The 26,775-nt window shown below is 39.4% G+C and overlaps 1 protein-coding gene across 1 annotated transcript in view; it reads right to left on the bottom strand.

The window, feature by feature from the left end:
* Nucleotides 1-8,544: 8,544 nt before the first annotated feature.
* The window catches only part of LOC131246278 (uncharacterized), a 41,520-nt gene continuing 23,289 nt past the window's right edge, over nt 8,545-26,775 (bottom strand). The window contains exon 6 of the mRNA XM_058246228.1: nt 8,545-9,315. Within this exon, the coding sequence (XP_058102211.1) occupies nt 8,891-9,315 (425 nt within the window). The 3' untranslated portion in view covers nt 8,545-8,890. The remainder of the gene's footprint in view (nt 9,316-26,775) is intronic.

The raw sequence follows: 26,775 nt of genomic DNA, 5'->3' as shown, positions 1-26,775 counted from the left end.
TTTCTTTGTGGATGGGAGGTGAGTTTCAGATGGGGTCCACCGAGCCATTTTGAAGACCCCACATGCATTGGACGTGCATCAGGAAGACCTAACTTTGGGATGATATATGTGAGTTACTTAGGAGACCATTTTAGTTATAAGATTTCTATTTCGTGTTGATCCGACTATTGTATCTTGTCAATCAAGCCATCGGGCCACCGGATCTTCCTACTTTGGGACCCTTGGACTTTGATTTTACTTTCTTTATGTTTTTTTTTTGTTATTTTTAGGATTTATTTGATGGTTGAGATTAATAATAAATGTTTTATTTTTCTTATTTTGGATGATGGGCTACTTCACTTAAGCGAGTGACATAGTTGTAATTATGTTAAATTTTTAATTTTGAATTTTTTATTACAAAACCACGGGAGGTTGGAGTTTCAACCCTAGTGGAGATTTGAAAAGAAGAAGAAAAAAAGAAGAGAAAAGCTCTCTTGTGTGGAAGAATTTTTCTCATTGTTTTTAGGGTTTGTGAGAAACCCTCCATTCCAATTGAATTGTGGAAGGGTAAAAGCTTGTTTGGTGGTGGATTTCCCAAGGTATCCTTCCTCTTCATCTTATTCGGAAGGTATTTTTCTTCTTACATCCTTCATCTCTCTTCTTCGAAATGTATTATTCTTTTTCTTCCATTGTCTTCCTGTTTTACTTTTCATTACAACAATCTAAACACGAGATGTAATGACCTTGGAATTTTTGTGCTAATCTTTCCTTAAGTAGTTGTTTTTGGGGTAATTAGCGCTTTACTCGATTGCTTGTGAAATTCGCATCAATCACTTTAAATTGTATCTGCATGGCTCTAAGCGTGTAGATTAGTGAGCGCTATGTTACTCTGAACTCTGGGATCCATCGCTAAATCCAGTTATTCTGGGGAATTTTTGGAAGATCTGGATCGGACCTGGACCGCGCGTCGAAAGTCCGATAGCGATGATCTTAGGCTATTGCGGTCACCGAGTTGAGCTTGACTATCATCTCGAAAATCAAGTCCATGTGATGTTCTGGGTCGATTTGCTTGTGTTCGGAGTGAAGAGTGTGAGAACGGTTGGAATTTAATAAGCTTTTATGAAATCTGAGTCGTGTCGCTTGCGTGACGATTTTAAGCTATCTGACCGTTGGATTCTGACCCAATTTCACCCTCTGATCAGGATGGTTGGCCCAGGCATATCCTAGTGCTTATGGACCTGATCGAGATTCCGTGATCGTTGAATTGAGTGTGGTCCGCCACGGCTGATTTGAAGAGCCGGTCGGTACGAGAACTCAGCCTGACCTAGATTCATGGTCAGTGAGCTTAAGTCCGACCTTTCGTGGTTATAGGCCCACCAGAAGTGCTTCGTTGGATCGAGAAAGGCTTACTTTGATTATAACCTAAGTATACCTTGTTCCTAGGGTTATTTTTATCAAGAATAGGCCTATTTATATTCCTTAAACCCTAGTCCTCTTTTCCATACGATTTTCTCTAACCCTAGCTTGGAAAGAGAGTGGAAAAGAGAGAGAAAGTGAGAGAGATAAGTTGGTGAATCACCTTGGATTCCTCCTTGTTCTTCTTTATCTTTGAACCTTCACTTTGAATCGTTCTTCTGACGGTTCTGAGTTCTTTTGGGGTAAGTTAACCTAACCCTAACCTGTGTTAGAGCTTAGATTAGACTTGGTGTTGTTGTATCTCATTTCCATCTTTGTTCTAGGGTATTCTAACGCCGTTGACGAAGACAACTCGTCTAAATCAGTTCGGTGGTTCTTTCTTCGCTTAAGGTGAGGACTTTAAGTGCATAGGTTATGGTTTTCAAGGCTTTCAACACCAGTTAGTGATTTATTCTTGTTATGGATGAGATTTCACATGTCAAATGTTATGTTTACATTGCTTTCCTGATATGCATGTGCTATGGTGAGATTTGTATTCTATGTGTATCTATAAAGTACCGTATACGTATAAAATATGCACTTGTGTTTGTCATGATTATTTGTCATGTATGTATGCTAGATGCATGTATGACAACTCCTTAGTAAAAGGAATTGCCTAAGTGCATGTATTTCAACATACGTCATGTATGTTGTTCCATGTATGCTAAGTGTTTGTAGAAATGCATGAATGACCTAAGTGTAATTGATTACACTAATTGTGGGCGTTGAGAAGCGATTCTCAATACTCCTATTGATGCGCATGATTTCCTTTATGCAGTTACATTCCAAGTTATTTAAATTCAAGCATTACCTATGCTCTCATTTATGTTAAGTTGATATTCTTCAAGTGCTGGTGTACCATGATTTGAGTTGTTGTTCCATTACTGTCTTACATTCCATATGAATATCTGTAGTAGTGTAAAGTGTTTGGGACTATGCCTTAGTCCAGGAAATCGGTAATTGACCCTATATGCGTGGTTGAGATTGCTTTCGCCACTTAGGACGTATTAGACGAACCCGACTCGTATTAGAGTTGTCGGCAGTGGTTTGGCCACGCGGAGTGTTTGCGCACTCTATGTCGCTCAACTCAACGTGCGCTCGTGCTAGTCGAGTTCGTCAAATAACCCGATTGTCCGATGTATGTTAACCATGTATGGACGCTACTGCTTGAATCTAGGGTACCGAACTTACCAGTGGCATCCTATTAACTATGGTACTTGATCCGCTAAGACTCATGAGCCCGACATGGTGGTATGGGACACCGTGGTCGAGCTGTCGGCCTATGCTGGGGTGACGAGCCTCCCTGTAGTGACCAGTGAGCAACTAAACTCGTGAGCCGATTATGGTGGTATGGGACACTATATTCGTGCTGTCGGCCTACATTGATTGGTGACGAGCCCTTTGTAGTGACCTCGAGTATACCTGGATACCGCAAGGAGGTGACGAGCCGATCTGTGGTAGTAAAGGCATGAAAGGCGTGCATTGATTGGTGACGAGCCCTTTGTTACGACCTCAAATATATGATCGTATGAGATGTCTAGGATTGACGACCCTAGTATGGATCACTGTTTGGATGGTGATATGAGGAAGGTATCTTAGCTTCCCAATCCTGTTGTGTGAAACGGACTAATAACAACTTGGTAATCATATCCATGCACCGCATTTGCATGTGCTTTGTAGATGTGGCGCACTTTGAGGCGATGTCATGCGTAACGTAAGATGAAGACGCTGAGGGTGTATGCGTGAGGGCACGCATCATACCGCATTCATACTTGCATTAACAAGAGTACTTAGGATTTATTTAATTGTCCTGCTTTATCATTACTGTTTGATTGAACTGATAACATGTTAACCAGTGCCTTATTGTTCCACTGAGTTGATCACTCACTCCCACGTTTCTGGGGCGGTGTTAAACACACACCAGAGTCTGTCTTAGGCCCTGATGTTGCAGATGTGGATGCGACGTCTGAGGCAGAGCAGGAGCTGGATGACGACGAGGCTGCCTTCTCCTATATGCAGTTTTCAGACGGGTTCTAGCGAGCCTGGGTCTGTTGCGCGGGATCTCTGGGATTATTTTGGGAACTGAAATAATGTAATTGATACTTATAATTTTGTTACCAAACACTTTCATACGATCTGGCTTGTATATGTAATTCAGGGATTTACACTTGTACACATATTTTACTATAAGTCTTCCGCTTGCTTTATTCACTTATCCCTGAATCATATTTGTGTTTTGGCTTAATCTATTCCATGTTTTATGCACTAATACAGTCAACATACATTCATCATTAAATATGTTGCATAAGTGATGTTTTGGAACTCGGGAGCTGAGTTATGCTCGACCCCCGAATTTCAGGGCGTTACACGAGATCCTTTGAATCCTTGAAAACCCCATTCTTAAATTTCAATCCGTGAATCCAAAACCCTAATCAAAATTTGAATTTTTTTATCTCTATTTTTGTGAAACTTTTCCAAAATTAGAATTTTGCTTGCATCATTATCTATCCACATGGTTGTTGCACTACCCACGCTAGATTGAAAGTCCCTACTTCAAAGTGGGCCACTCTTGAACTATTTTATATTTTCGTGCACCGTGTATGTGAAAACCTAGAATTTTCATGTTACGAATCTGAATTTCCGAATCTATTATGAGGATATGCTTGATTTTACATGATTGATTGCTGAAATTAATGTGTAATTGATCTCTCAGCTTGCATCCTAGAATACTTTCTATCATCTTGCATCAAATTTGGTTTTAGAGCTTAGGTTTACCCTACGGTAGGTGTTCGAAAAAATTTCCATACCTATAATAGAGCATATAGGTCACATATAGCTTAGTGAATTTTCTGCTTTATTGCTAGAATTTTTAAATTTAGTGACTTTAAGATACCTAGTTGCTGAATTTTCAGTTTTAGCCTTATTAGAATCATTCCAGAGTTGTCCATAGGGTTCAAGGTATATAGGGTTATCATACATAAAGTACATGTGCATCACATAGTGTCACATTGGACATTATCAAATTTGATTTTCGCATCGCATTCATCATATAACACACACACACACACACACACACACACACACACACATCTAGGTTGTTTCTTGTTAGGGTTATTTAGTGTATGCAAACGCGAATATTTCGTGGTTTTAGTATATTCCCCACCATAAATCCGGATCAGATTGCCGAGGCTCTCGAAAGGATTAACTGTTGTTTGACGGCCATTGAGACGCACAATAAGACCACTGTTGCGCAATTGACCGCCTACAATCAGCGTATCACGTGGCTAGATGCTACCTCTCATGGTACCCCCGTCACCGGAGAAGACCACCAGTCTTTAGCAGGAGAGCCAACAGATGAGGACCCAGTTGAGGAGGGTCCAGTCCCAGTAGAACCCATTAGGGGTCATAATAGGAACTTTGGTAAGAGAGTAGGTCATGTAGGACCGCACACTCATGCGCCCTGTAGAGAGTAGCGGAATCGTTACGACCTTGAGGATATGGTTATGAAGAGCGTCAAAGCTGATGCAAGCAGTGTGGAGATGAACCCATTACATCATGAGTTGAGATGAAAGAAATTCTTAAAGAAAAATATATCCCATTCTCCTACCATGATCATCCTTTGGACCAACTGCAGTCCTTAAGGCAAGAGTCTATGTTTGTATCGGATTACATTGAGATTCGAGGAGTACATGATGCGATGTGATGTCAATGAGTCCCCTGCTGCGACCCTGTCTCGTTTTACGACAAGCCCGCGCCATGAGATTAGGCGTGAGCTCATCCCTCATGATGTTGGTACACTAGAGGAGGCCTACCTTAGGGTAGAGGAGCTTGAGTGATACTTAGTGTAACTAACCATGAGGTGGTTTGAGTCTCGTGATTCTAATGGCAGGGTTGCTCCTTAGGGAGCCAAACTTAACCTTGGGAGCCAAACCAAAGCCCCATCTGGTGCTCCCACCTATAACAGAGATGTTAAAGGTGGGGGTGATTCCAATGGCAGGGTTGCTCCTTAGGGAGCCAAACCTAACCTTGGGAGCCAAACTAAAGCCCCAACTGGTGCTCTCACCTATAACAGAGATGTTAAAGGTGGGGATCCAATTAGCACTAGTTCGAAGGAAAATGAGCACATGCAGTGTTTTTGTTGCAATGGTTATGGTCACCTCGTAAAGGAATGCCCAAACAAAGAAAGAGGTAAAGCTCTTATAATAGATGAGGCAGATGAGGATGATGAGGACAATTGTGACATAGAGGAACATGAGCCTGATATTGGTGCGAGTGATGACGAGTTTGATGATTAAGAGACTCACACTCTCACAGTAGTCAGATGTGCATGTACCTAAGCTAAAGAAAATGATGATTGGCGTAGGAACATGATATTTTACACTTATACCAAGTGTGGAGAAAAAATTGTAAAGTGATCGTGGACAATGACAATTGTGACAATGTGGTCTCTACTAGCACGGTGAGTTGACTAGGCTTAAAAGCCGTGTCTCACCCTCACCCCTATAGAGTGTTGTGGGTTGATGAGTCCTCCATTCTGGTTTCACAACGATGTTGTGTTTCCATCTAGTTTGGGTCGTATAAGGATTCGTTATGGTGTGATGTGTTTCCCATGAATGTCGGTCACATCATCTTGGGTAGGCCTTGGTTATTTGACTTGGACGTTACAATATTTGATCGCTCGAATATTTGTACATTCATGTTTGAGGGCAAGAAAATTAGATTGAATCCTCTTCCGCCCAAGAGCATACTGGAAAGAAGGATATCACCAAAAAGGCTGATCCTGGAACATCGAGGAAGCCCAAACATAAGTCTCTTCACATCATTAATGCAAAATAATTTGAAAGAGAGACCAAGAAGGATTTAGAGGTGTATGCCCTCGTGACTAGAGAAGCTTTACCCCAAGTTGGTGTAGAGTTGCCTAGTGAGGTGATTTCGGTGATGGACGAGTTCAGTGATGTCTTTCCTAACAACCTCCCAGATAAGCTTCCACCTATGAGAGACATTCGGCATGTTATTGATCTTGTCCCCGGGTCGACTCTCCCAAACCTCCCTCATTACAGAATGAACCCCATGGAGCCTATAGATATCATACCCATGTCCGTTTCACATAGGCCATTTGAGTCCGCAAGGTATTTTCATGATATTTATTATTTGCATAGTGAGATCAAGAAGTGCATTAATGCTAGTAATCAACATTATAAAATCTTTGCAGATTCACATCATAGGTTCAAGGAGTTTCAGGCGAGCGACTACGTCATGGTCCGCATTAGGCTCGAACAATTCCTACAGGGAATCGTGAGAAAATTGCATGCCCGTAGTGCAGGTCCATATAAAATTTTGACAAGAGTAAGCCCTAATGCATATGTGGTGGATCTTCTATCAGACATGGGCATTAGTATAACATTCAACGTGGAGGACCTTGTAGCTTGTTACGGACCCACACATCTATCTTCTTCTATCAGACATGGGCATTAGTATAACATTCAACGTGGAGGACCTTGTAGCTTGTTACGGACCCACACATCTATCTTCTAGCCCTCCTACAAACATTTCTCTTATTCCAAATGGTGGTGTTCTTGACCCTGTCCTCAGCCCATGGCCCTCACCAGACTTTACTTCCCACCCATTGCCTTTTCTTCCATCACTACCTGGTTGGAAAGAAGAGATCGATGATGCTCTGGACCACCAAGCGATTTCTACCCGCCAGGGAAGATATCAGAAATACCTTGTGAAATGAAAGAACAGGTCAGAGTCAGACAACACTTAGATTACAGAGCAGAGTTCCAGTGTATTGATCCTGATTTCCTCGAGCGTTATCATAACTTTATTTCACCCGTGGCGAATTCTTTTCAGCCAAGGAGAATTGATGGGGACATCAGAGGACCTACTCGAGTGTTCCAAAGACGGAGACGACCACCCACATCAACGCAGCTTTCTTTGCTGATGAGAGACGAGTTCTAGATGGAGCTTGCCGGGCAATTTTGAAAACCCCACATGCATTGGACGTGCATCAGGAAGGCCTCACTTTGGGATGATGCATGCGAACTACTTAGGAGACCATTTTAGTAATAGGATTTCTATTTCGTGTCGATCCGACCGTTGGATCTTGTCGATCAGGCCATCAGATCTTTCTGATTTGAGCCCCTTAGACTTTGATATTGCTTTAATTATGTTTTTTTTTTTGTTATTTTTGAAATTTATTTGATGGTTGAAATTGATAATAAATATTTTAGTTTTCTTATTTTGGATGATAGGCCACTTTGCTTAAGTGAGTGATATAGTTGTAATTACGTTGAATTTTTAATTATAAAATTATGAAGAGGGGAGGGGGGGGGGGGGGGGGGGGTTGGGGAGAGTTCCAACCCTAGTGTAGAGTTCCAACCCTAAAAACTCGATCATTAAATTTCCATCAGTGAATCCAAAACTCTAATCAAAATCTGATTTCTTATTTTTAATTTTATTTTTGTGAAACTTTTCCAAAATCATAATTTTGATTGCATCATTATCTATCCAAGTGATTGTCACACTACCCACGCTAGATTGGAAATCCCTACTTTCAAGTGGGCCACTCTTGAAGTATTTTATATTTTCATGCACCATGTATGTGAAAACCTTAGATCTTCATGTTATAAATCTAAAATTTTGAATTTATTATAAGAATATGCTTGATTTTACATAATTGATTGCTGAAATTATTGTGTAATTGATTTCTCGTCTTGCATCCTAGGACAGTTTCTATCACCTGCATCACTTAGACTCTAAAATGATATGGCAAATTGGATTGACAATATAAACATAAGACATACATCAAGGTGGGCCTCTTTTGTTGGCCAGTCGGCAATCACTGTCTTTTAGCCTTTTATGAAGAAATACATACAATTGTGCTTTATTTGACCAAGTGTTTGTTTTTCATGCGGCCTTCTGTTGCCCCAGGCTCTCTCTCTCTCTCTCTCTCTCTCTCTCTCTCACACACACACACACACAGAAGTGCCCCAAAATGGCAGAATCTGCATCATTTTCTTTCATGAAGCTAACAGAACGACAGCAGAAAAACACTGTAACCAAAGAAAACAAATAAAATTTATAAAAAAAAAAAATGAAAAAAGAAAAGAAAAAGAAGGCAGCAAAGAGCAGCCACAAAGCTCTGATTCATCGTGGAAATTACCTGTAGACAATAATTTTTACAAGATTATGTCACCAACGCAATGTGGTGTTTCTTACAAATAAATCGGAAGGAGAGGAAACTGGTGGGGCATATATGTGCCGCCCCGGCAAACATTAAAAACAAAAAAGAAAAAAAGAAAAAAAAAAGAAAGAAAAGGAAAAGAAAAAGAAAAAGAAAGAAAAACTCTAAAAGTACAAACCCTCCTTGCCCTCAAATAGAGGAGAGGAGAGCAGTTCCACTACAAAAATTATGTAATTGCCTCCGGATCATGCTCCGGATAGATAGAGACACTCACATGACTGTGCAATTGCACTTGGATTCCAGCTTTGGTGGTTTCGTACTGTCAACCTTGTTCGGAACCATTGAATCATGGGCCAATGGCTCTTGGGCTTTCACATTGCTCTCCTCGGTTGATGGGGCCTTCACGTCTGTTGTGTCCAACCGCCTCTGCCTTGCCTTATGAGGTTTTGGTGTCCGCTTACTAGAAGTCTTGCCACGGGGCTCTTTTCTGTTAGAATCGGATTTACCCAAGATAGTAACTGTCGGCCGAGAACCCTCAAGGGGAGCTGAATCCTTTTCCATCGCAATGGCTGCAGCTTCGTAAGCCAAATCGTGAATGATGGAACTGCAGAACAGTATGGTATCAGTTGCTTCTTCCAGTGTGAAGCTTCTTGACCTCTGTCCTCTTGGGCCCTCTACTGTTATTGTCGATTCTCCTGTCAAAAGCCAGGAATCAATTACAAGATATAGAAAAAACTATTCATCACAACTATAAATGAAACTTGAACTAATAACACTTTTTCCAGTGGTAAGAGATCTACTGCCAAAGCAGTTAGATAATCTGATCAGTTTTAGCATTGTGAGTGTGCATTTCTTAAGGCAAAAGATAAGGTGGGAATACCAAAGTTAACGAAATGGCTTCTTCTCTGCTATCCAAGAACAACAATAATTTAGGTTGTGTTAATTGATGTGATATGAAATGGGTTATTTTGGTTATTAATGGCCGGGTGAACCCTTAACTTCAGCCCTTTCTCCCCTCTCTGCATTCTCTTCTCCTCTCTTTCTTCTCTATTCCATCTCTCTTTCCACTAGTTTACATGGTATCACAGCTTTGTCATTTCTGATCCTTCTCCAAATCTTCTTATTTCTTCATTTCTTTTATTCCTCGGTGTCCTTTATCTTGTTTGTGTTGATAATTTCTTAAGAAGCCTAGGGTTTCTTTTATGTGCCGGACTTTTTTAATGGTCCATGTGTGCATGGGGAATTGAGGCATCGGCTTGTTGAATGATATCACCTCATGTGTGATCGTGGCAAATGTACGGGTTGTTTGCCCATGTTGGATGCCTAGTTCGTGACTATATTTTTTCATGATTGGTTGAAGTAATGGATGTGTGAGCTAATTCTTTTGTCTAAGGTGATGTGTGCATTATATGAAGTGTTCAACTAGGGTGCTCATCGATTATGCTAAGTCAACTCGCATTTGTGCTTGTGGGGTACTCTGCTTTTTTAAAAAAAAAAAAAAAATTTATTTAAATTATTTGTTATGGTGATAAAAAGTAACCAGAAATCCAGATTTATAAATCCATCTGAGTTTTAGAGGTCCAAGGAACCTCTATTAAATTAAATGAGACAAATTATTTACAGTCGTCTAAGTTAATCTAAGTTTTTCTAACGGTAAGGGAAAATTGAGATATTTGACCTTAGAGAAACCGGATGAAGAATCCAATACTTATGACCAATGGATCCAAGAAAACGCTCACATTATGACATAGTTATGGAATTATGTGGAACCCTTCATAAGCGCAAACATCATGTTTTTTTATATGGCTAAGGAAGTGTGGGATGCTCTACGATAGATGTATCCATCTGATAACAACATTCTTTCATCAATCATACAAAAAAATATTCGAGTTCCAACAAGGAGATAAATCGTTGGGTGAATACTAAGGGCTTGTTTGGTCTGTGGTATTAAATGGTATGGCATTGTATTAGATGGGATTAACACCATTATTGCACAAAGATTGCATGTCTGGAAATACCATGGTATTTGGGCCATTCAATCCTATGTTCAGGATAGAATTCTTGCCATGGGAAAAACACCAGCAAAATCCCGTTTGGAGGACAATGGAATTGTAATCAATGAACCAAATTCACAACGGATGTTGGTCACTTGTACACATATATAACTAGAATGTCATGTGTAAAAGGCGTATATGGGTGGATGGCATGGATAAAACACATGCATCAATGTGGGGCCATGTGTAGTGGATTTCAAAATCCATTAGAAATCCCACATGGGATCAAATGCAATTCCATCCCACCTAATCCCAACCCTTTTCATCCTCCCCAAAGGGTGGATGGAATTTGCACGGGACCAAATGCAATTCCATCTCACCTAATTCCATCAAAGCCCACGTACCAAACAGGCCCTAAAGGAATGTGGGAAAAGTTGAATGTGTAGTAGCCCTTGACTACCGATTTGGAGAAACCATGTCAGCAACATGAAGAGTTCATGTGGTCAATTTCTTATTTAGGTCGAAACGTGAGCATGAACCGGCTTGTGCACAAATTTTGAGTGGCAAAGATGTGCTATCTCTAACCGAGGTGTATGCACGCCTTCAACATAAATCTTTGGGTTCTACAAGTTGAGCCAATAATAGATCGACTCTAGCATCATTCTGTGGCCGGGGCCAGGATGGTGGCCGTGGTGGAAAAGGAGATCATGGTGACATGGGAGGTGGCTGCAATGAAAGAGGTGGTCGTGGTGACATGCAAGGTGGCTGTGATAAATGTTGTGAATAGAGGAAATGCACACAATGTGGGCTATCCCATCATTTTGTTTAAAAATGCTAGGACCTTCATGGGAAGCCTGCAGGGGCTAATCAAGCTTCCCACAGACCCACACTAAATAGAGTAGCAGGCCTCCTTTGCAACTTTACATCGAATGCTTCATAGACATGCATGACTGATGAGATAGTTACTCTAACTCATGAAGAATATTCCAAGTTGTTGAACAATTTATAGAATCAATATGTTTCTACTACTTTTGTAGCTACTTCCACCTCCATGACTTCATTCGTAACTTTAGGTATAGCTTGTTTAGGATCTAAGTCTCATAATCCATGGGTAATTGACTTTGGAGGGTCCAAACATATTATAGGTAGTCATGTGTGTTTTTGTTTATTGATTGCTCATTAATAGACTCTTTTGTCATTCTCACAAACGGTGCCCAATCCAGAGTATGTGGAATGGGTACCATTCATACAAGTTCTGTCTTTCATTATCCTAAGTTTTATTTAGTGTTTCAAATAACGCTCATAGTGTAGCAGTAGCGTACACTACATAGAGTAAATCCCCTGTAGCGTACACTATAGCTACATAGTGTATAGCGTTTGTAGCGTATGCTACAATGTATTTTCTATTTTGAAGAGTGATGAGTACTTTTATTTTTTATTTTATTTATTTTGTTTGTTAAAAATGGTATAAAACTCATATATATATGGTCTAAAACTCATATATATATATAAAACTTAAAATGTAAGTTAAAACCAAACCTTTCTTTGTTTGCTTCCACTTAAAAGTTGGTGTGAAACTGACACGCCTAAAAAACCTTTAAAACTAAACTTAAAAGGAAAAGGATTTCGAAAGACGATATTCAAAAACCCTCTTTGTATAGAGATGACATCTATATTGTACTTATTATTTCTTTTCATACTTGTGAGTTGTGACTTGTGGTTTCAATTAGACACTATTAATTAAAGTGGTTAGATTAAAAAAAAAAAAGGTTTGCTTAGGAAGTTGTTGATGTGATATTATTTGATTTGGTTTATGACTTTATATGTGGATTGGCTTTTGATAAATGATAATTAATAACTTATTTGAATATGTTTATAATTGAAAAAATGAATAATCTTTTAGGCATTTTTATATTGTTTGCTTTCTTCTTACTATTTATTATATTTTTCCTATTTTTAAATTAAAAAAATAGAAGTATCGTGTAACTTACGCTACATGCTGTAGAGGGTTGAACGCTACGTAACATGCTATCGCTATTTAAAACACAGGTTTTATTTGTTCCAAAATTTCCTTTAAAGCCTTTTGCCTGTTAGTAAACTTACCAAATTCATTAACTGTTGTGTCACTTTCTATCATTCACATTGTGTTTTCCAGAATCTAAAGATGAAGAGGAAAATTGGTGGTCACATGAACATGACAGGTTGTACTATCTTGATTGTAACATTGTGGGCACAATAGCACAAAAAGACATCGCAACTTATTAGCAGCACTGCCATCTCGATCATCTATTGTTGAGGATTCTTAAGGGTCTCGTTCCTTCCATTGTCGATCTCATATCTAGAGTATAATGCGTGTAAGTTGAGCAAGCATTATTGTGCTACTTTTCCACCACATGCTGAGAAGCGCCATTTAGTGCCTTTCTTTTTAGTTCATTCAGATGTTTGGGGCTTAGTTAAAATACACCCAGATCCGGGTTTATTTTGTTAAATTTGGTGATGATTATTCGAAAATGATATGGCTTTGTTTAATGAAAGCTAGATTTGAATTATTTTTTATTTTTAAGACTTTCCACATGGAAGTGCAAAATTAGTTTAACTCGAAGGTTTTTGTGTGTCAACTTAATTACAACAAGGAGTACATGTCCCAAACTTTTAGTTTTTTTTTTTTCCCTAAAACAGGATTCTTAAATCAGACATCATGGGCACATACCCCACAACAAAACGAGATTGCTGAAAGGAAAAATCATCTCCTCCTTGGGGTAAGTTGTGCTCTCTTATTCACATGAATGATCCTAAGGGCCCGTTTGGCCCAGTGGATTGGAAGGGATTGAATGGTATTAGGGTGGATGGCATGGATTTCTAGGTAATGATGGTGTTGTCAGTGGATTGTCTTGAAATCCATGGGATTGCTATATCCCTAGATTGCTATATCCAGTCTGTTTGGCAGGCCCGCCCAATCCCGGGATTAAACCTTCCCATCCCTTCCAATCCCTTGGACCAAACACGTCCCAGGCAAATTTGAACGGATTAGGGTGGATTGGATGGGATTTAAAGGTAATGATGGTGTTGTCAGTGGATTGTCTTAAGACGCATGGGATTGGGATCATATCACTGACTCTGTTTGGCACGCCTGGCCAATCCCGGGATTTAACTTCCAATCCCTTCCAATCCGACCGGCCAAACGGGCCCTAAGAGTTTTTGGAAAAATCAACTCCTTAAGATGAATCGAATGCCCTCATCTGTTTTAAAGGTTCAATCAACTAATCGAGCTTTATTCCTAGATACTCCGCCATTTCCTTTACCTACTAAAGTTTTTGGCGTTTGTTTTGTCCATCAGTTGGAATTTGGATATGATAAGAGTTTGATCCTCAAGAAGAATATATTTTTCTTAGATATTCTCGAACACAAAGGAGTAATCTTATTACAGTCCGTCACTTCAAAGACAAAATGTATGTACAGATGTTACCTTTTTTAGTCTACCCCATTCTTCTCAAAAGACAACAAAACTCTTGATAAGAAAACGGTTCCCATACCTGTTGCAGTCAACAAAGGCATCCAACCTCTATGTACTGCCTCTTCCATTCTCATTGTGCCTCAGCTGAAGGTTTACTCACGATGAAAACGGACTGATGGCACAGCCGTTCAGTGAGTTCTCCAGATACATAATATTTCTATTTCCCTAAGAAAAGGTAAGTATACATGCAGTGTTCGAGTTGTCGGTATCGCTACAAGTTTCATTGGCCAGAGCCAAAGATATAATATCGTTATCGCCGATAATATCGTCGATAACCGGAAATGCAAGGAAAAATGGGGAAGCATGGAGAAAATGATGGAATTTTTCAGTGAAACTTCAGGACATGCCTAAATACACATATTTACATATTCAGGAATGAAAAAATTACAAAAAGAATGCATTGAATAATAAGTTTTCATTTAATGGGGGCTAAAAGGCATGTGTTGTCGTAAGAAATCACTCAAATAGTAACCAAAGAGTTTATATAATACAAATGCAAGCTTACAATAATTAAGACATGTAAAAGTAAATGAATTAAAAAAAATTACACATTTCTGGCCAAGTGGACCACACCACTGGAAATGGTGGTAATAATGGTTTCCATCGTTAAAACCTTGGTAGGGCCTACAGTGATGCTTATTTGTCATCCAACCCGTTCATAAGATCACAAAGACATGGATGAAGGAAAAACACAAATAATAGATTGATCCATGACTCATGTGGCCCCCATGGAGTTTTAGATGGTATAATTTCAATTCACATTGTTTCCCGTGGTGAGGTCCACTTGAGATTCGGATATACTTAGTTTTTGGGCTAAAGCCCTCAAATTATCTTTTAAAATGGATGGACGGAGTGGATAAAATATGTAAATCACAGTGGACCCCACATAATTTACTTCGTACGCAATTCGCGTCCTCACATGACACGGACGTACTATGACAAGTTGAGTAGCGAGACTTGCTACTGAAGCGACGTTTCTGTGGGCCCACCATGGTTTATGTTTCGTATCCACATTGTCTAACCATTTGAAGATATCATTTTAGTGTATGAGGTAAAGAATGAGTCAGATCCATATCTCTAATGGACCACGCCACATGAAAACAATAGTGATTGGATATTCACCATTAAAATTCTCCTAAGGCCCACTGTACTGTTTATTTGACATCCAATCTGTTGATTAGGTCATACAGACCAAGATGAGGGGGAAAATCAGAGATTATCTTGATCCAATACTTTTATGGGCCCCAAAAAGTTTTTAATGGTCTATGTTCATTCAACACTATTTCTTGTAATGTCGTCCACTTGAGATTGGGATATACCTCATTTTTGGTCTCATACCCTAAAATGGTCTAGAAAAATAGATGGACGGTGAGGATACAACACATACATCATGGTGGGGCCTACAGAACTTGGTGACGTCAACTCGGTAGTGAGTCTCGCTACTCAACCTGTTAACAGCTAATCCGTATCCGGCTAGGGATTTATTTCCTACACTAGGATGCTACGTGGGGCTCACCATGATGTTTTAAAAAAATCCACCCTGGCCATCCTTTTTTTAGGATCATTTTAGGACATCAGACAAAAAATCATGTGGATCCAAAACTCAGGGCAGCCGCACGAGAGGAAATAGTGGAGATTCAGTGACCACCGTTTAAACATTCAGTGACCATTCATTTGGACCCCCTTTGAATGTATGTGGTCTATCCACGCCGTCCATCCGTTTTTCCATCTAATTTAAGGGGTTGAGCCCAAAATTGATTCATATCCAAAGATTACGTAGATCATACCATTGTAAACAGTGGGGATAATGATTTCCACCATTGAAAGCTTTCTAGGCCCCACAGTGATGTTTATTTTTCATCCAACCTGTTCATAAGATCATACAGACATGGATGAAGGGAAAACACAAATATAAGCTTGATCCAAAACTTCTGTGGCCCTCCATGTATTTTTCAATGGTAGACATTCAATTCAACTGTTTCTTGTGGTGTGGTCCATTTGAACATTGGATATGCCTCATTTTTTTCCCTAAAGGCCTAAAATTATCTGTTAAAATGTATGGACAGAGTGGATAAAATAAATAAATCATGGTGGGCCTCACAGAGTTTACTCAATTTCGCTAAGCATAGGAGTTACTACGCAATCCGCTACCTCAAACGGATTGGGTACTCCTTGCGACTAGCCAATGGCTAGTGGTCGGTGCTCCGTGGACCTCAAACATGATGTATATGTATCATCCATGCCGTCTAATCCGTTTTACATATAATTTTATGCTAAGAACCCAAAAATGAGGTGGATTAAAATCTCAAGTGGACCACACAACATTGATTGAACTCTCACCATTAAAAAATCATTGGGGCTACAACAGTTTTGGATCAAGCTGATATTTGTTTTTTGCCTTCATCCAGGTCCGTATGACCTAATCTAGAGGTTATATGTCAAATAAACGATATAGTGGGCCCTAGGAGGTTTTTAATGGTAGACGTTCAATCATTATTGTTTTCCCATGGTGTGGTCCACCTGAGATTTTGATGAATCTCATTTATGAGACAGGCGACTAAAATGACGTTTAAAAATGAATGGACAGTGTTGATAAAACAAATAGATCACGGTGGCGCCCACATAGCACTTGCGACTAGCCACCTGGCAGCGTCACTAGCCAAACCGCATCAGCGCTCGAGGCTTCCATATAAATCTTCCGGGCTGGAAGGTTTTTCTTTTAAATAAATTTAAAAAAAAAACCTAAAATTTCGTGGAAGAGGGATTGCCGCTGAAGAAAGGGGGATCAAGGCGTTCTTCTAAGCTCCGAGTTCCGATCAACAGGTAGGAGATCTTCCCTGTTTCGATATTTTTCCAATTTTGTTCCGATATTTTTTCCGATTTTTTGAAAGAGGGGTTTTCTTACCGAGATTGTAGCTACAGTGCGATAATCTGGATATTGTCGGCAATAATCCAAGATTTTCGCCGATATCTCCGATATTTTGCCAATAATCCGAAGAGAAACAAAAAAATGGGGTTTCGATATCTCTAGACTACGACGCCGATATTATCAGCGATAATATTGACATTTCGTCGACAACTCAAACACTGTATACATGTACCCATCATCCCATCTCTAAATATGTTTCCTTTCATTACTTATCTACAAATTTCTGCAACTTTGGCCTATCCTTGTCTTCTCATTTTGTTCATATGAGGAACCCTGTTACATAAGGGGTAGAAGCAGGCTACGGAGGAAGACATGGATATGCTTTATAATAATGACACGTGGGAACTTACTACTCTTCAGACTGGTAAACATGTCGTGGGTTGCAAATTGGTCTACATAATCAAGTTTTATCCTCTTGATGATACGGTTGAACAGTTGAAGGCTCATCTAATCGCCAAGGGGTATATTCAAGCACTTAGTGTTGATTACAGTGAAACCTTCTCTGATATGGCCAAGTTGAATTCCATTCGGATTATACTGTTTGTAGATGTTAATCATGGCTGGCCCCTCTTTCAATTGGATGTTAAACATGCTTGCCTTCCTAGTGATCTTATAAAGGAGGTTTATATATAGAACGACCACTCGGATTTGTTGCTCAAGGGTGGTGACAAAGTGTGTAAACTCTGAAAGTAATTTATGGGTTAAAAAAAGACTCCACGTGCATGGTTTGACAAGTTTAGCAAGGTTGTATTAAATTATGGCTTTGTTCGAAGTCATGCTTATCATTTTGTTTTTGTACGGAAAGGTATCTCGGTCTCATTGTAATAGTAGTATATGTGCATGATATTGTTGTCACTGAAAGTGACAACACGAGGTTTGAAGCATTAAAGAAATATCTTCAATAACATCCTCATAGAAGATTTAGGTCATTTTCAATACTTAGTATAGAAGTAGCTAGATCCAAAGGAGCTAACCTATCTCAATAGAAATATGTTCTGGTACTTATGGAAGTGGGTTTTATTGGGACCATGCTAATTGACACTCCAATGGATCCTAATTATAATGTAAAGTGATCAAGAAGATGTAGTGGAGGATCCAGGGAGGTACAGAAGATTGGTTGGAAAACTTATGTACTTATTACTCGACTAGACATATCCTATGTAGTGGGTGTGGTACGCCAATTCATGAGTTCCCGGAGAGCACCTCACATGGAAGTAATTATTTGAATTTTGCATAACCTTAAAGGGGCACCAGGTCAAGGAATTTTGTATAAACGAAATGGTCATCTTCGGGTCACAAGATATTCAAATGCAAATTGGGTAGGTTCCTTAACAGATAGACGATCCACTACTGGATATTGTACATTTGTAGGAGAAAATCTAATCCCATGGAAGAGCAAGAAGCAGGGTGTGGTGGCCTGATCAAGTGCCCAAGTAAGTACATAGTGGCTCATACGACCTGTGAGTTAAGGTGGACCAAAAAATTGTTGCAAGTAATGGGATTTACAGTGCAATTACCTATGCAATTATTTTATGACAATCAAGCCGCTTCATACATAGCAAACAATCTGGTTTATTATGAAAGCATTAAATACATCAAAGTCGATTGTTACTGCATACGTGAGAAAGTTTCCAGTGGCGAAATCTTTACTCCGTCTGTTTGATCTCAAGACTAACTTGCTAACGTGTTTACCAACCACTCAAGACGGGCGCGCGCGCGCGCGCACACACACACACATATATATTCCAAGCTTGCATAGACAATATATATGCTCTAGCTTTAGGGGGGATAAAAAAAATGCGACACGGGCTTACATAGGCCCAATTAGGTTATTTTGGTCTAGGACGTAGAGGTAATTTTTGCTTTTTTATTATTGACACTTGTAATTATAAAACTTTCATAATATAAAAGAAGGTGAGAGGGGGCATGAACCCTAACTTCAGCCCTTTCTCTCTCTGCATTTTCTTCTTTTCTCTTTTCTCTTTTCTTCTCTCCATTCCATCTCTCTTTGCATTAGCTTACAGGTTGCATTCATTAGTATCTGTACATTACGTGGAATGGCCATTGCGTCAAAGAAACAATTTTTGGTTTACTATGAGTAGCAACACTGATTAAAGCTGCATACAGAAGTCAGTACGTGTACATTGAGCAGAATGGCCATGGCACCTATTTCAGCTCTCCGCTTGAGCTCACTTTTTGTTATCTTTTATTCTTTTTTTAGTAGGTAAGCTATTTTCAATAAGACTAATGAAAGGTGGAGAAGCCACTTTTAGAACTCGTTAAAGGACAATCTCTTGAGAGCATAAAGATAGAAGGAACCATAAACTCAAATGAAGTCAAAGTCCATACTTACATAAGATTAGGATATCTGAAGTGTAAGAAGGTTTGAGAAAGATGAAAACAGGAAAGGCCCTTGGACCAAATGGTATAACAATTGGGGTTTGGAAGTGTATGGGAGATATTGGACTATTTTGGTTGACAAAGTAATTCAACAAAATTGTAAGATCAAAGAAAATGCCGGATGAATGGAGGAAAAGTATATGGAGTTGAACCAACTGTCATGGGATTGAACTTATGAACCATACTATGAAACTCAAAAGAAAGAATGATTGAGCAAAGACTGGCATGAGATGAATATACCAGAAAATCAGTTTGGTTTAATGCCAAAGAGGTCTACCATTGAAGCTATTTCCTACTTAGCAATCGATGGAGAAATATAGGGAGAGGAGGAAGGATCTCCATATTGTCTTTAGTGACTTAAAGAAAGCTTACATAAGGTCCTTAGAGAGCTAATCTGATGGGTGTTGGGAGAGAAAGGAGTTTCAATAGGATATATTGATATGAATAACGATAGGTATGAGGGAGCAGTAACGAATGTGAGGGCCACTAGTCAAGAGACAAATGAGTTCCCAATTACAATAGCTTGCACCAGGGTCAACATTGAGCAATCCTTACCTTACTGGTTATGGACAAGTTAATGAGGCATTTGCAGTAAGAGATCCCACAGGTGTAAGTTGTTTGCAGATTACATAGTTTTGATTGAAAAGTGAGGGAGGGCATAAACACAAAGCTAGATTTATGGAGAGGTATTTTAGAATCTAAAGTATTTAAAATTAGTTGGTCTAAAACAGAGTATATGGAGTGCAACTATAGTAACAATATGAGTGGGAACGAGGAATTAGTAAACATTGCTGACCCAGAAGTTTCCCAAAATGAACACTACCAATATCTTGGGTTGACAATTCATGAGTGGAGAGATTGCAAAGGATGTTGCCTATAGAATTCAAGTGGGTGGAAGAAATGGAGACCTAGCTCTGGAGTTTTATTTGCTTGTACCACTCAAACTGAAAGGGAAATTTTATAGGATGGCTATAAGAACAGTCATGCTTTACGGGACAATGTTGAGGAGTCAAGGAACAACATGTCCATGGGATGAGTGTAGCTGAAATGAGGATGTTGAGATGGATGAGTGGCAAGACAAGGATAGCATTAGAAATGAATGCATTCATGGGAATTTAGGAGAAGCACCAATAGGTAACATGATGAGGGAAAGTAAACTTACATGGTTTGGTCATGTGCAATGGAGACCAAGGACTGTATCAGTTACGAGTGAGTTCGTACAAGGCTGAAGCTTCTAAAAGGGAAAGGGGAAGGCCCAAAAGGACATGGGTGGAGGTAGTAAGTAAAGAGTTGATGACCTATGGTCTAACTAAACTTATGGTCTTTGATAGAGTGGATGGTGGAAAAGGATTCATGTAGCCCAACCCCAATTAGTTGAGATAAGGCTTAGATGATGATGATGATGATTTTGATAGGCATGTTGGTATTGAACCCAAGGCCTCAATGTTGAAACAAGCCCTGTCTACCAGCGAGCTACAGGCTTGAAACCACCACATTGAGCTCACCATTTCAAACTAGTTGTTCTGCTCAATGTTGAACATGGCTTCTGCTTTCTAAAAGAGAACATACACCAATATCAATTTAAAAGTCAGCGCCATTTAAATAGAGCACGATAACAATTTGCACACTACCCCAAACAGAGTCTAAACCTATTTGGCAGATGGGATAAAAAGCCTCACTTGCTAAAATTATGTCACTTTGATCACCCACCACTGTTTCCTAGCCTACTACCACAGATCATCAGTATTGTACTTGAATTGAATAATACAAGAGGCTATTATGAACTTGAAGGGCGTGGATTTTATTTTATTTTTGCATGGAACACATCCCACCATGACACCAACAATCCAAGCATTTGTGTGTTTTACTTTTGTCCGTACATGTATTTAGGAGTTTTCTTCATTGAATGGAATGGGCAGTTTGTTGCCCCCTTTATCCACTCCTGTCATCCCTTTGGTCAGTTGAATGTCATAGGCATGGAGGCTAATGTAAAGACAGCCTTTTCTGAACATTTTGTACACAAGAAGCTTGTGCATAGCAGAAAAGAATAGATTTGTAGAGCAGTGTTCCAAATATCGGTGATATTATTGATAATATCGTCCAAATTATCAGTATCAGCAGGTCAGGGATACCGAAACTGCTGGTATTTTCAAATATTGCGAATATTTTCAATAATATCTGTGATATTTTGAGAAGAATCCCTTATAAAAGTTCCCGAGTATTGGTGACACCATCGATAGCATCCTGATACCAGGGAAACATCTGTAAGTAGGCAAAAAAAATTGACAGAAAATTGGAAATTTTTCCAAAACCCAAAAAATCTCCATTTTTTGGGGATTTTTTCCTCTAAAATTTGGTTCCTTAGGTGATTTCAATCACTCTTGGTTTTTATTGAATCAAAGTTTGGAGTTTAGGAGAAATTTCGACTTGAAACAAAGACAACCCATAACTCAAAAGTGACAAAATCTATAGAAATTTTTATTTTTTTATGTTAGTATGGGTGGCAATGAAAATCCATGTCTATGCATTATTCTCATAATATTGATATGGGTTTTTAGCGAAAAAAATTAACATTTAAGTGAAAATTAGGAAGAATTGGTGAAATCCTAATATTTTTATTTTCACATTGAAAAATATGTGTTCTTCACTGTTAATTAATGCAGAAATTTTATACATTAATGAGTGTTGGCTGATCTATTGATTGGCTACAAATATTATATATATATATATATATATATATATATATATATTTTTTTTTTTTTATACTGATCTTTTTTCGACAATACATGGGTCTTTTAACATGATGGGGACATCACGCGCACACGCACACGCACGCCGCCCCCTACGTACGTAAGTACGAAGAAGGGCCCCACCGTCGATCTGTCTTGATGACGACATCCAGGGAGGGCCTCCTAGTTAGAAGACGAAGTTTTGATTCATAAGAGTGGGCCCGATAGTCACGAAAAGCCCATCATGGGATCTCATGATCGTGGCCCACTAGTCAGATTAAATTCATACTTTAGGTTTTGCTTATTTATGTTATTTAGAACATCATGAACGCTTTAAATTTCTTTGATTGGTTTTTATTTTAGTTTACTTCGTCGCCAAGTAATAGGTTGCGCACATGGCATGAGTTTTGGGGTGTAGGGTTTTCCCTATAAATAAGCACCCCTTGCAGTTCTTTTGATTGATTGAAGTTTAATAAAAATCCCTGCAAGTTTTTTCTACTCTTTGAGTTTCTGAGTTGTGGAAAAATTCAAGTGGGTGCGAAGCCCTCCCTTTTCGAAGGGCTAACTACCGTGGTGCGAAGCCACATCTATCTTCATCGTTCCTACCCTCTGCCATCCATATATCTCACCTTCCATCCATATTTCTCTTCTCCTACAAGCATTTCATCTGCAAATCCATCAATAGTTGCAGTCGTTTTTCTCCCTACAGCAGATTTCCAGAATCTGGCCCTACATGAGGGCTGAAACTTCGGCGGAACACCACGCACAAACCGTGCTTCGGATCGAGCTGAGATTTGGGGGTTTTGGAGTCCATCCCTGGCCGAGCAGGGTCAAGGTGGCCTTTTTCTGAATAGTGAGCCCAACACAAGTGCGGTAGTGATCACATGCACGTGCGTCTGGGCCATTGTTGCTGTCCACGCGCGGAAACTGTATTCCGGTTCAGGTTTTCTTCTTAATTTACCCTCTCATACCAGTTTTTCATAAACCCTAACTCTAGATTGCATTATCCTTAATTTATTTGCCCCTTTTCTCACCCTAGGGTTCATTGAATTGAAATTCGTGAATCCCTTGGATTAGGGACTGGTTATTGTGCATGTGTGGATGATGTCTATTTCCCTTTAAGCATTGTTTGGTCCATAATTTTTATTAATCCAGCCCTATAATGTGTAAGCCTGGACCGGCATAGATTCCCCTTTAATTGAATGTTTGGACTTTCATGTGGGACGTGGAATTTGTGTAATTGTTTCTGAACTAACGTGATCTTAAGCCTGAAATCTCGCATATCATATTTAAATTTCATGTCCTGCATCATAACATCTCTTGAAGTTTCACTGAAAAATTCCCCCCCTTTTCCCTTCCCAATGTTTCCCTAACCATAGATAGCGAGATTTTTATGAATATCGATGATACCAAAACATGTAACAATACTGATACTCTGAACAATTTTCTAGAGTTGTCTACACTATGGTAAAGTTTCAAGGTTCTCTAGTAAGTTTCGATAGCTAGGCTTGTGTGGAAGAGTCTAGAAAATTCCTACAATATTCTTGGCAATTGGATGAATGTCACATGATACAATCCAAGCCACTAAAGTGTCTAGAAGGCTCCCGAGCCTATATATAGGAGAATCACCCTCATTTGGGACCCCTCAGGTTGTAATCTCCTCTAGTGCAATACAAGCTTTCCCATTCTACTCCCTTGTTTCTCTTGAGTTCTCTTGCATCCTAGCTATTTTTGGGATCTAGCGCTTGGTAGTGCAAGTGGGACCTAGGCTGACTCGAGCAAAGTTGGGGTGTTGCAATAGTGCCACGTAGGTGAGAGGGATGAGAAGTTATCAAGTCCAGGACATAAGGTATCTTCTAGAATGGATCATCAAACAAATGGAAGCCTTATTCAATCACCTTCTAAAAAAAGATTCAGTCACCCTTTCATTATCAAAAAAGAAAGAAAGTAAAAAAAAAAGAAGGAATCCTTGGCCAGCAAATAACAAACTCATCCTTCAGGCAATGAGAGTTTGCGTGTTCACTCATAACCACACCATGAACACAAGCATCAGACACATGAAAACATCCTGCCCTATGTTTGGAAAATTGAAGTTGGATTGGCCCATACAGCCATATCAGCCAACCACATCAGGTGATAAGGGGTGAAATAGGTCCCCTCAAAAAATTGGAAGCTATATTGGGCCATGGTTAATACAGGTATGCCTATAAGAAACCATTTTTATTTTTATCCTACTTGCTAACGTTTTTAGTGTTTGTTCTTCATTTCAAGTGTAGAGGAAGGCTGAGAACTCATTTTTTAATAGATCTAGGCCTATTTTAGAGACCAAAACACAAGATCTAAGCGTGATTTGACGAATCAAGGTGGAGTGGACCACATTTGACAATCATGTTTACAGTGACATCATATTGGTAAGAATTGTGCATATTAAACAGATTGAGCTATTTACACAGTAAAATAGCATATATCCCCATCATGTTATTGGATAATGTTGGGATAACAAGCATATAATTAGTTATATATAGCACGCCATTCATTACTATGCGCTCATGATATTGCGATTAAATAATGAGCACATTACAGTATGTTATATCAGGAATATAATGAGTGAGCTCATGATATTCATGTTATTCGGCTTGTTGGGCATTCATTATAGTGCATTATTAAGTGCTCAACAAGGCGATACAGCCTGCATTGTATCAGGATTGTGCAGGGCTGATACGCCCATCAAACACTATTTTCAGAACCTTGATCCAGTCTTTACCAGATATCTGAAATCTGAGGTAGCATGCAACACCTGAGATGTTGTTCAAGGCCTTCAACTCTCCGCTTTAGAGCCAGATGGGCATCGGTCAATGAAAAGCTACACAAATGCAACATTAGCAACGAACCACAAAGATCAAAGCTGTTGGCTCATGCAAGACCCTGGAGCCATGAGAAGCTGTCTAATGTCTGAGAAATGGCAACCCTCTTGCTTCTCAATGGGAGACCATAAGCATCCAACTAAGAACAAAGAGTGAGGGCAGTTAGGCCATTTAGTCATTACAAAGGCAGCTAGCGGGTGCAAGTGGTAGAACTTGAACACCAGATAGTTTGGGGGGAAAACTATAACTGCAAGCAAATAGACCATTTGGATTGATCTTTTTTTAAAAAACCTTTTGCACCACAAGGCATTTTGGCATATCTTTGGTGAAAGAGAATTAATGGTTGTCAATCTTTTTGTTGCTTGGATCGAAGTGGTGGAAAGGAATGTTGACACCTAAGATCCTCAATTCCCCAGTCTACCCTAGCAAGAATAAAGGCCGATGCAAAATCCAACATATTAACAATCCCAAATCTTGAAATGCTAACTGGACTCTTTTTTTTTAAAAACCTTTTGCACCACTAGGGGTTTTGGTATAGCTTAGGTGAAAGAAAATTAATGGTTGTCAATCTTTTGCTTACTTGGATCGAAGTGGTGAAAAGGAATGTGACACCAAAGATCCTCTATGTCCTGTTCATTAAGTCTGTTGATACATTATGACCACACGTGTGGTCCACATAGTTTATGTGGGCTTGGTCACATGTTTGGGATAGATTCTTTGGGTCCATATGTCATTGTCTATGATTGTCTCCAAGCAAGGGGGGTATACTTATAATTTTCACACGATTAGTGATTGCCCCAATAATAAAATAGCGAAGCGGGGGCATGTGAAAGGTTTTGAGCCCTCTCTCGTTCTCTCTTTCCTCCCATATTTCTTTTCTTCTTCTCGAACTACGTGGTATTAGAACGTAGTTGATCCGATATATTGCCCTTCTGTTTCCCCATTGTTCTCTCTTCTTTCTTTCTTTTCTTTTTTTGGGAAAAACCTAACATGTTGGGGCTGACCTATCCTAATCCCTTTCCCTCATTATATCACCACTTGATGGGTGGTATGCTCATGTTCAACAAAGGCATGTAAGGTCTGGTCCACTTTTATACTCAACCTGTGTGATGGGTCAAAGGGGGCCATTTCTCATCTACGGTTGAATCTACGGTTAAAGGTTAAGATCAGATTTGAAGATAGGAGTTATGTGTGAAGATTGTTGATGGTATAAATCGAAGAAAAAATCTACAAATAAAAGGCAAAAAACAAGTAATGATCTAGTTGATTGTGTTTGTGGATGTATACATCCTTCTACTTGTGTGATGTCAATTTAGTAGGAAGTTTCCCCTAGTGTGTATTCAAAGTTCTTCTTTTTGTCAAGATAGATACCAAGGATGAATCAAAGAAAAACATTGTCTCCGTCTGAGTCAATGTCCCTCCAAATCACATCGATTAAACAATCTACAAGTTTTTCTGATAGGGAAGAGAAAGGTGAAATATCTTCCTTCCTCCAAACCTGATGAAATCGTGATGGACTATGATGATTAGGGAGCAAAAGATGCTCAAATTAGGGCATTGTTGTGGAGCAGTATAGAGCTACATATCAATGCGAATGTCATCTTCTTCAAGACCACCAAAGATGTCTAGGATAACTTGAAGGAGATGTATTCAAAATCGGTAGACCACCTTAAGTAGACCACCTTAAGATGGGGTGTCCTGACCATCTAGCAATCATTATATCCC

The sequence above is a fragment of the Magnolia sinica genome, chromosome 5 (genome assembly GCF_029962835.1).
Source record: "Magnolia sinica isolate HGM2019 chromosome 5, MsV1, whole genome shotgun sequence".
NCBI lineage: Eukaryota > Viridiplantae > Streptophyta > Magnoliopsida > Magnoliales > Magnoliaceae > Magnolia > Magnolia sinica.
The sequence above is the reverse complement of the archived record's forward strand: the minus strand, read 5'-3'. Positions and strand labels throughout refer to the sequence as shown.